The sequence below is a fragment of the Mus caroli genome, chromosome 7 (genome assembly GCF_900094665.2).
Source record: "Mus caroli chromosome 7, CAROLI_EIJ_v1.1, whole genome shotgun sequence".
Classification (NCBI taxonomy): Eukaryota; Metazoa; Chordata; class Mammalia; order Rodentia; family Muridae; genus Mus; species Mus caroli.
The window spans coordinates 103258975-103270604 of NC_034576.1; the positions used below are offsets into that span (position 1 = coordinate 103258975).

The window sequence follows — 11630 nt, forward strand, 5'->3', positions numbered from 1 at the left end:
CACTTTGTAGACCAGGCTGGCCTCGAACTCAGAAATCCGCCTGCCTCTGCCTCCCGAGTGCTGGGATTAAAGGCGTGCGCCACCACGCCCGGCAAGCCTGTGTTTTAAAAACTCAGCAATAAGAGATGAAATGGGAAGAGGAGAGACTGAAACAGAACTGTGAGGCAGACACTGAGCCTGCAGTACTGGCATAGGCTCTAGGAGGGTGGAAGACAAGGGCAGCCAGAGCTGGGCTGCACAGAAGCAGGAGAGCAGGAGGATCAGACGGCTCTAGCCCAGCTGACTAGGGAACTGCAGCGTTCTCATTTCTGCCTTCTGAGAAGCTTTGAAACTAAACTGTGGTACAGACTTTAGGAAAGCCAATCTGTGATAGAATGCTGACCAAACCATTTCTAATTGTGACATTAGGCAAGATGTTTGATGTCATTGTAACTTAGTTATTTCATCTCTAAAATGCAGGCAATAGTAGGTCATCTCCTGGGACTGAAATGCTAGCTTAATCTGAGTCAGTTTCCTGTTCTGTAAAATGATGGCATTTGTAGTCATTCTATAATATTTTGTGAAGGCTAGAGTTAAGATGTAAAGTGACTTGGTATCATTGCAGGTGTTTATCAAATAGTAGATAGATAATGATTGAAATACATTGAAATGGAAAGAGAATATAAAGAGAAAGGCTTCAATAAATGTGAGTCAATAAAACAAAACAAAACAAAAAACCCCACCTAGGTTTGAAACCTAATTCTAAAATTACATACTCTATATCATTTTAAAGCAATTGATCTCTCTCTCTCTCTCTCCCTTTTTTAATGTGCATTGTGTTTTGCCTGCATGTTTGTCTGTGTGAGCCTGTCAGTTCCCTTGGAACTGGAGTTATAGACAGTGTGAGCTGTCATGTGGGTACTGAGAATTGAACCCAGGTCTTCTGGAAGAGCAGCCAGTGGTCTTAACTGCTGAGCCATCTCTCTATCCCCAGATTTCACTCTCTTTAGATGTCAGTTATTAAGTGTTGTAGGCCATGATATGGATTATAGAATTCATTTTGAGTAAGATGGTACAATTGTCTTCATTACAACTTTCCTGAATTTAGAACTACTTAGGATACTCCTCTGATATCTCTATCAAGGTGTTCCCAGAGAAGTTTAAAGACTAGGAAAGACTGACCTTGAATGTGGGTGGCACTTCCCCAGGTTGAATAAAAAGAAACAAGGCAAAGCAAGGCTAGGACCAGCTTTCATCTCTGCACTCTGACTGTGCTTACAGTATGAATCCTGTTCCTGAGGCCATACCTTCTCCACCATGACGGCCTGCACACTCAAACTGTAAGCCAACCTTATCTGATAATAACACCAAGACTGTAGTTAATATAGTAGCTTACCATTTGAGAAATCTGAGTAGAGTAACAGTGTAATTGAATACATTTTGAAAGAATCACTCCACTTTCAGTATGAAGGAAGAAACAGTAAACATGGAAAGAAGATGAGGAGCAGATTCCCCAGGGCTTAGCAAAACAGAAGGCACAAGGTAAGAAATGCTGTGGCTCTGTATATGTAACAGTGGAGCCAACAGTCTGTTGGTAACTGTGGAACAAGAAACATAACAGTATCAAGGGTAACTGCAAGGTTCTGAGCAACAGGATGAACAGAAGAACTGCCTTCTTCTGAGGATGGTGAAAGAGCAATGTGGCAGGAACTAAAATCTGAGATACTTTGTAGACACACAGCGGCCATAAAGAAAGCTAAATCATCACGTCAGCTATGCACTTACTGTTAGCTGTGCTTGTCACTAAAATCCTTACCTTAGGAGGGAAAAGCCTTGCTTAGAAACAGTATTGGTCCACACGCCCAGCACCTGCAAGAAAACAATCAGGTGAGGACCCTCACCCTTCAGAATGCCAAGCACCCCTGTGGCTGGACTTAGCTACTTTGTCAGCTCTTCTTTTTCCCTCCCGTTATTCCCCTGGTTTCGCCCCTTATCACCAGATAGGAGAGAAAGGATTGGGGGGGGGAGGGATCCTTGAAATCTAATTTCTTTGATTCTTCTTTGCTTGTAGCTGGTCTTGCAACTTTGTGGCTCTTCTTTTTCCCACCCTTTATCTCCACCACCAGCTTTACTCTCCAATCACTAGATAGGAGATGAAGAAGGATAGAGAGGAGAGAGATGGAGATCTGTGAATCTAATATCTTTCTTCTTGTTTCTTCTTTGAGCATGACTTCTAACAAACTGCAAACAACCCCACACACACCCCTTACACACCCACACAACCACCCACCTCATCTATTGCAGTTCTAGCATTTATATACCCTCTGAAAAGTTCCCAGAATTCCAAACATCACACAACTGCAGAAACTATCTGCAGCTGGCAAACCCACACCCTTGCTAGGGCATGAGGCAAATCATAGTCAGCTGCTTCAAAGCAGCCCCATTCTTATAATATTTCTGTGTTTTTTAAAGAAACCAGAATTCTCACTACACCTTCATCTTGAGAGAGAAACCCACAGTATACAAACCAAAAAGTACCAAAAGTACCAAAGTGTTCTTAGCTAGCAAACAACTAACACGCAAGCAAACCAAGGTCCTTTTCTCTTACTCTGCCTACTACAGAAAACGCTTACAAAGAAAAGAACCCCTCTCCTGCAATTTTCCATCCTGCTTCCCTTTTCCAACTTGATATATATTTTTCTTAACAGGGGCTTTCTTAAATGTTCTTTAATTCTCACACATTGCAAGATAATTTTTAGCAACTAAAGGTCAGAGAGGTCTTATTTCTAAAAAGATACAGTTAATAAGAGACTAAGAAGACTGTGTCACTCTGAGAAGGCTGTGCCTCTCTTACAGCTCTGACTCTCTCAATAGCAACAGTAACAATCATATTAGCACAGGTGAGAAAGGACACTAATGAGGAGGAGGCAGCTGGAGTCTTCACCTCACTCTTGCCCTGCTAGGGCCCATCCGGGAAAACCATTGTCCTGTCTTACTGAGGAAGAATGTGGTATATGGAAGTTCTTTTTATAAACTAGGTAACAGATTCTAAATGTCTGTCCTTCAGATCCTATAACACACACAGAAATTTCTGATCATCATGAGAAACAATTTCAATTCTTTTGACGTGTATATGTAAAAAGCTTATTATGCAAAAACATGAAATATCTGAGAAGCTGTGCCAGTCAAAGGATATATGTCCTAGCCTAAGAATATATGATTACTAAATGGAATGTAATATTCAGATGGATCCTGGAACAGAAAAAGAAATTAGATAAAACAAAAGAAACCTTAATAAAGTATGGGCTTTTGTTAATAATAGTACATCAATAGGGGTTTATTAATCATGCAAATTGCTAGTCTAATTTCCCCATGTATTTATTTATTTAAGGTAGGAGAGTATATGTGGAGGTCAGAGGACAATCTGAATAAACTGGTTCTCTATCTGAGGGCAACTTAAGGAAATTGGCTCTCTATTTCTACCACACGGGTCCCAAAAATCACTCAGATTGTCAGGCTTGGTGGCAAGCACCTTTACCTGCTGAGCCATCTCACTGACATATTAACTAAAATGTTAATAATAGAGAACAGAAAAAGTGAACTCTCTGTGCTATTGACACTTTCTGTAACTCTAAAGCTATTCCAATACAGTGATTTATTTATTTATTTACTTACATACTTTCTTATTTCTTGTTATGTTGCTAGAAAACAAATCTAGGTCCTTGTGCACCATGCCTGCCAGCCCACAAAGTTTCTTTATAAAAAGCTTTCTAACTGTCAAATACTGTGTTGCATATTAAAAGGAATATAAAAACAAAATGTAACAAGCATGATGAACTTTAAAAGCATTCTATTATGTGGAACGCAAGCCAGTCACAAAGGATCAAATACTGTATGATTGGTCCCCTTTCTATGAAATATTCAGAATGAGCAGGGGGTGGCGCTGGTGGCGCACGCCTTTATTCCCAGCACTTGGGAGGCAGAGGCAGGTGGATTTCTGAGTTCGAGGCCAGCCTGGTCTACAGAGCAATTATAGGACAGCCAGGGCTACACAAAGGAATCCTGTTTCAAAAAAACAAAAGAAAAAACAAAAACAAAAACCCGAAGGAAACATACAGAGTGGATGAGTCTGTAGGGAAAGGAAGTGGGTTAACTGTTACTGGAGTGGGGTGGGATGGAGATGACAGATAAGGAGTATAGGTTTGTTCCAGGTCTGAAAGAATGGTAAGCTTGCATTAAACAACTAAAAGAAACCACTGGCATTATATGATGAAGTAAACATATGTTATTAACAGCAAGTATGCCTGGCAGGCATCCTGGGAAAAGGCTGGAAAAAGTCCTGAACTTGTGCAGGTTACAGACTTCCCTAAAGAGTTGTTCAAGATCTGGATCCACCTCCCGAGACAAGTGCTCAAAAGGCCCTGATACACAGAAGGCTTCCTTACTACCTCAGGAGAGCCACTGAAACCCTTCACAGCATCCAGTGACCTCTAGGCTGGGTGAGTCTCTTGGGTACAATAAGCACAACCAAGTTTTGTTTGGGGAAAAATTTAGAAAGAAATTAATAAATGGTCATTCTTGCAGTCATCTATCAATCATCCATACTTATTTCACCGAATGCCTGTCCTGTGTCTAAGTCACAATGCAGGACATTACTAACCCTGTTTTATAGTGTAGAAAACCGAAACTAAATCTACCTAAAGTCACAGAGTAACTCCCCAAAGCTAGCATAGGATTTGGGGGTTTCTATGGCTCTAAAGTCCATAATTTCTCTACTTTCTCCACTTCCTGCCCCAAATGAAGAAATGGTACTTAACAGCACGTAGCCAGAGGGAGCTGAGGAGGGTACACAAGGTAAAAGTGCTTCTGTGCCATGTGCACACCTATACTCATACACTAATAAAGAAAGAAATTCTTGAAAATTGCAGGGGAAGAACATAGATTAGGGGCTGGTGAGATGGCTCTGCGGGTAAGAGCACTGACTGCTCTTCAGAAGGTCCTGAGTTCAATTCCCAGCAACCACATGGCAGCTCACAACTACCCATAGTAAGATCTGACGCCCTCTTCTGGTGCGTCTGAAGTCAGCTACTGTGCACTTGTGTATAAAAATAAATAAACCTTTGGGCTGAAGCGAGTGAGCTGGGTTGACCAGAGCAAGCAGAGGTCCTAAAAAATTCAATTCCCAACACCCACATGAAGTCTCACAACCATCTGCACAGCTACAGTATATATATTCACATACATAAAATAAAATTAAAATTAAAAAAACATAGATTAAAAAGGATGCGAAGAGAAAGGACAGAGGGGAAAGGTGTGGTTACAGTACAATTACATCCCACTCTATCATCAAAGGCTGTGAGAGGCTGGGGAGAGCACTTGTTGCTCTTGCAGAGAACCCAGATTTGATTCCCAGCACCCATGTACTGGTGCCCTCTCTGACCTTAATGGGTAGCCAAGCACACATGTGGTGCACATAAAGAAATGAAGACAAAACATTCATACATAAAATTAAAAATAAATAAGTTAATTTTAAGGGTTTTTTTAACTGTATAAAGTGTGTAGAAAATTTGCTTACCCTAGTACTGGCCAGAGTAGGGAACTAAGAGCCTTTGGAGAGCTCAAGTTGGCTCCCCTGTCACTGGCCACATACCTCAAAGATAATGCAAAGCTCCCTCATAGCCAAAGTGTCACTCACATGACAAACAGAATAGAGATCAGAGTGAACAGAACACATTTCAAATGAGTCACTGCAAATAGAGGAGGCATTGGGTAAAAAGAAAGATCTAGATGAGACTGCTTTCTCTTTATTTAATTGTTCAGAATCCTGAGTCTATACAAAAGCTAAGGATTTAATTATCTAAAAGTCAGACTTAAATAGTTGACACCTTTCTGGAAGACATTCAAATTGTGATGTGAACTCCTCAGCTCTGGGAAATGTGCTTTCTTTTCCCTGCAATGCCTGGCATTATTTATCAGAACAAAAGTAATCTATTTTGAGACTGAATCCACAAATACCCCCACCCCCTCTATTCCCTGCCCAGCACAATCAGCAGATGAACAGCTCTGGCTCTGCAAACAGAAGAGGAAGGCAATAGCATCACTGAATGAATGAATCAGGACACAGCTGCGGCAGTGGGTTACAAAAATACTTGTCCCATGAGCTCTGGAACCAGCAACCAAGGAAGAAGTGCATAGTTACCAAAGAAAACAGTCACAGGGAAAAATCCATTACAGAGTGTGAGATGCCTTCAAATGAGAGAGTCTGGGTTGCATTGGCCAGCAGTGGCCCTGACCCAAGGTGAGCAAAAGAGAGCTGGTTTAGGTCTGTTTTAGCTTCTTAAGACATGGTCCCTCTACATAGCCCTGGGTGTCCTGGAACTCACTCTGTAGACCAGGCTGGCCTTGAACTCACAGAAATCCACCTGCCTCTGCCTCTCAAATGCTGGTATTAAAGGTGGGAACGGTTATGAGGATTTAAGAATAGGCTTGTTCACTACTACTAAAGGGCCACTGACTGTTTCTTCTGTGCCTAGCACTCCACGCCGTCTTATCTTTACTCCACCTCATTGATAAGAGTCCCTATTAGGACACCTGCCCCAGGCTGGTGAGATGATGAATTAGGTGAAGATAATTGCAGCTGAGCCTGACAATATACGTTCAACCTCTAGGACCTACGTGGCAGGAGAGAGCTGATTACTGCAACTTGCTCTCTGATCGCCACGTGTGTGCCATGGTATGCAATGCCCACACACACACACACACACACACACACACACACATACACAAATAATATTTTGGGTTTTTTTTTTTAGAATAACTACCTCTATTTTATGGAATAAAAAAATAGGTTTACATCAACTAACTAATGTTATAGGTTTAGCAACAGGTGAAAACCCAAGTCTGACCATGTCCAATGTTCATGTTTTCCATCCTGCCATGACTACCCGTCAAAACTTAGGGCAGGCTGGCTTCGAGAAGTTAATGGAGCTGAGCAGTGGTGGCCCTCACCTTTAATCCAGCACTTGGGAAGCAGAAGCAGGTGGATCTCTGGGAGTTCCTCGCCAGCCTGACCTGTGTAGAGCAGTGGTTCTTAACCTTCCTAATACTGTGACGCTTTTGTGCAGTGCCACATGTGGTAGTGAACACCAACCATAAAATTATTTTTGTTGCTACTTCATAACTGTAATTGTGCTGTTATGAATCATAATGTAAGTATTTTTGGAAAGAGACGTTTATCAAAGGGGTCACAACCCACAGACTCAGAGTTGTAGGCTAGCCAGTGCTACATAGTGAGATTTTTGTCTCAAAAAGGAAAAGTCTACTATTGACAGCTAACAAGTGATCCCACAATTATTTCCTCTAGCAAACCCTCTTGATGCAAAGCAAGTTCTAGTATTACAGGGTGGCTCTTAGGCTCTTTCCTGGGCTAAAATGATACCCTGAGACATGGATTCCAGTTCTCTTTTCTTTTCTTTTCTGTTTTACATTTTTTTTTTTTTTTTTTTTGTGTGTGTTTGTGTGTGTGTGTGTGTGTGTGTGTGTGTGTGTGTGTTTCGAGAAAGGGTTTCTCTGTGTAGCCTTGGCTGTCCTGGAACTCACTCTTTCTTTCTTTCTTTCTTTCTTTCTTTCTTTCTTTCTTTCTTTCTTTCTTTCTTTCTTTTCCTGGCATTAAAAAGCCAACTTCATTGAAACACCAGTATATACTGAAGACTGAGGCATCCAACCACATTTACTGAACCACACTGGATTCTTCAACTTTCCATTGGTAGACAGCCATTGTTAGACTGTGAGATATTCAAATAAATTCACTTTCAACATGCATACAGAGATTCATTCTCTCAGTTCTGNTGTAGACCAGGCTGGCCTCGAACTCAGAAATCCGCCTGCCTCTGCCTCCCGAGTGCTGGGATTAAAGGCGTGAGCCACCAACGCCCGGCTCTGTTTTACATTTATTTATTTATTATTTTTATTGATGTGTGTGCCAAATGAATGCACTTCCCATGAAGGCCAGAAGAGAGCTTGGGGTGCTAACCTGGAGCTGAAGTTACATACAGCTGCTAACCTGCAGCTAGAAGAGTTGCAAGTGTTCCTAACCACTGCACCACCTTTCATGAAAGATCCCTGAGAAAATCAGCCCTTGCTTAGATCCATGCATCAGAAAGTTCACACTGAACTGGATGAAATGACAAATACCTGAAGACTGAGCTACTTGAGGGACAGCAGTAGGAGAATCACTAGAACTTACAAGTTCAAGGTCAGCCTTCAAAAAAAGTGAAATACTATCTCAATGAAAGGAAACGAAGTAGTCAAATTCAAAAGAGAAGGAAGAGGTGAAGAGGCACCAAAGTGAATCCCAGAAGCTTCACGTTCTCCTCACTGTCCTCCGCCGGTCCTAGAGCTAACGCCTCAAGTATTTGAATACAAAAATCAATGCTTTCAAGTCTTTTTTCTAAGTTCTCATAAAAGTTGATTTTGTTTCTAGTGTTTCCTTTGGCAGCATTCTTCTACTATGACTGTATCGACCCTCAAAATCTATCTTCATGAAGGTCATTAGGAACACAGATTTTATAACTACTGACATTTGAATTTCCACATCTATTCTGCCAGCTAGGACTGCTTAATAATAATATGTGAAGGGCAAATAAAACTAAACAAATGACTACAAAATACCAACATTCTTATTAGCACCATCCTTCATCCCTTACAAAACACCCACTCCTATTTGCAGTATCCTCTATTGTACTTTTGGGCTTGTTTTTCTTTTTCTTTTACTTTTTGAGGTCAGGTTTCAAGTAGCTTAGGTTGATTGGCTTCAAACTAAATCTATAATCACAGCTGTCCTTGAACTCCTGATCCTCCTACCTCTGCCTCCCAACTTCTATGATTAAAGACACTACCCCAATGCCTGGCTTTGTTAGATGATGGCCTTAGTGCCAGGTTTCCATGGATTCTTCTGCACTATTGCAAATTATATTCCTTGCATACTGATCCTCTCTTCCTTCCTTGGAAAGAAGATAAATAGAACCAGAGAATAGAATGGAATGTTGAAGTTTATATTGCTATTATCTTTGCAGCAGACCTGTTATCACAAATTGGCTAAAGAGAACTAGTGGGTCCCTTCATGAAGGATGGGATAAGAAACTCAAATTTAGAGACATTCAAGGGTAGTCCCACATCCATCAATGGCAATGACCATATTGATTTATACGTACATTATGGCGATAAAGTCTCTATAATTAATGCCTGGAATAAAACCCCAATACGAAGAGAACTGGAACACCAACAACCTAAGCAACATGACACAAGTGGAAAAGCCCAACTGAGATCTGGTAACTTTGTTAAGGGAAGAGAAAAACAAGGACCAGATTTAAGAATGGTAGTGTGGCTTGGGGTAGTGATGTGTACTTGTTATCCAAGCACTGGGGGGAACTGATGCAGGAGACTGTGTCATGAGCAGTCTGGGCTACATGATGAGACCTCGTCTCATAAAAGGAAAGAAGGCTCATCTGGTTCTGCAATAGTCTCTTAAATAATATTTTGGAAGCCAAGAGTAGCAAAACGAAATGGTTGCTTCGCCCGGTTTTATGAAATGCTCTTAAATAAGATTTTGTAAGCAAAAGTGTAATTTATCATTATTGTATTTCCCCTTATCACCGAGTAACTTCATTCACATCCCAACCACTTACTTCAGCGAGGATTCTCTTAAGAGATGATTAAATGTAAAAAGTAGATGACCTGCCCAAGGTCAGACAATTTAAGAGGACGATATTCCGTTTGTGGGGGCTCTCCCTTTCCTAGGCACGAGGCAGCAAGGCTAACAAGTGGAGGGGGCGTGGCACGAGACTGGCAAGCTCACCCTGGGCGGGGGAAAGAATTGACAGTGAGGCGCCGCAGGGACTGCTGGGAAAGGCCTGTTCGCAGAGTCCTAGGCCTGAACGTCCGCACGCAAACATCTTCCAGCTCTGCTTTCCCTTCCGCTTTCCTCAGCTCCCTACGTGCGTGGAATCTGCGTTACCTTTCCCAGGGTTCCGCTCATTCTCGACCACAGCGGCTTCTGAGCAAACCGAAGATCCACCCTAGCAATCACGACCCCAGGCGTCTGAAAACACGGCCGGAAAGGTCTTCATCACGTCCGTCCACCAAATCCTACCGAGACGCTTTCTGCTCACGCAGCATCTTGGTTCCGGAAGTTTTTAAAACCCAAGAGATAGGATTCTCCCCAGATTCCACCCTCACCCCAGCTCCTGTCACCTTCCCTGTGATTTCTCCGGGCAGTATGGATTGCCATCTTTGTTACCGAGTGCTTTTCACATAATTTTGGTATCTCACCTATGAGACTACATATTATTTAATGTCTCTCATCTCTATTTTGATTGAATTCCTTTAGGACATAGATCCTGTCTGATTAATTTATTCCAGCGTCTCATATGCAAATCTTGACTTGTTACCTCGACTTTGGAGCTGATTAACCCCAGGTGAACCTTCCTAGCATTCCATATCCTCATAGTAATTAAGAATAATTATCTTTTATTGAGTGGCCATGGTGTGCAATACTTTGCATTCAGTAGCTCACTTTTGTTGTTGTTGTTGTTGTTTTGTTTGTTTGTTTTTCGAGACAGGGTTTCTCTGTATAGCCCTGGCTGTCCTGGAAATCACTTTGTAGACCAGGCTGGCCTCGAACTCAGAAATCCTCCTGCCTCTGCCTCCCAAGTGCTGGGATTAAAGACATGCACCACCATGCCCGGCTTCTTTTCTTTTTCTTTTCTTTTCTTTTCTTTTCTTTTCTTTTCTTTTCTTTTCTTTTCTTTTCTTTCTTTTTTTTTTTAGATATTTTCTTTATATACATTTCAAATTTCAAATGCTATTCCGAAAGTTCCCTATACCCTCCCCACGCCCTGCTCCCCTACCCACCCACTCCCGCTTCTTGGCCCTGGCATTCCCCTGTACTGGGGCATATAAAGTTTGCAATACCAAAGGGCCTCTCTTCTGGTGATGGCCGACTAGGCCATCTTCTGCTACATAAGCAGCTAGAGACACGAGCTCTGGGGGTACTGGTTAGTTCATATTGTTGTTCCACCTATAGGGTTGCAGACCCCTTCAGCTCCTTGAGTGCTTTCTCTAGCTTCTTCATTGGGGGCCCTGTGTTCCATCTTATAGATGACTGTGAGCATCCACTTTTGTATTTGCCAGGCACTGACATAGCCTCATATGAGACAGCTATACCAGGGTCCCTTCATCAAAATCTTGCTGGCATATTCAGTAGCTCGCTTTATTCCTCACAAGCCTCCGGGAGAGAAACTGCTCGATTTTACAGACAAAGGTCTCTCAGGGTAGACCAGGCTGGCTCTGAATTTGTATTTGCCTCCAAGGTGCTTTGATAACAAGCTTATGCCACTACACCCAGCTACCAACTATTTAATTAGCAATACCTTTTGCCAGTCCTTTGATGGAACCCTGGGAACACAAAAGTGAATAGTTTGTGGTTCCTGCCCTTAAATGGCACATTTAAATCATTACAGAGCAATAAGAAATTCATGTCACCAAGATAGGCATATAACTCTGTGTACAGAGGGAGTACCTGAGGCACACAATGAGGTCAGCATCGGGTGAAATAACGAATATGCAATGGTTACTTTATTTTGCTACTGTTG

At 42.0% G+C, this 11630-nt stretch overlaps 1 protein-coding gene across 3 annotated transcripts in view; it reads right to left on the reverse strand.

Annotated features, from left to right (window-relative positions):
* Mrpl48 (mitochondrial ribosomal protein L48) overlaps nucleotides 1-10135 on the reverse strand; it is a 38178-nt gene extending 28043 nt beyond the window's left edge. The window contains exons 1-2 of one of the 3 annotated variants that reach the window (XM_021166099.2): nucleotides 9995-10135; nucleotides 1796-1848 (exon numbers count right to left, since the gene is read on the reverse strand). In XM_021166099.2, the coding sequence (XP_021021758.1) occupies nucleotides 1796-1848; nucleotides 9995-10015 (74 nt within the window). In that variant the 5' untranslated portion in view covers nucleotides 10016-10135. Of the gene's footprint in view, nucleotides 1-1795; nucleotides 1849-9665; nucleotides 9797-9835; nucleotides 9953-9994 lie in introns of those variants that run through there. The other 2 variants (XM_029479253.1, XM_021166100.2) reach the window with 2 other exon arrangements.
* Nucleotides 10136-11630: the final 1495 nt, after the last annotated feature.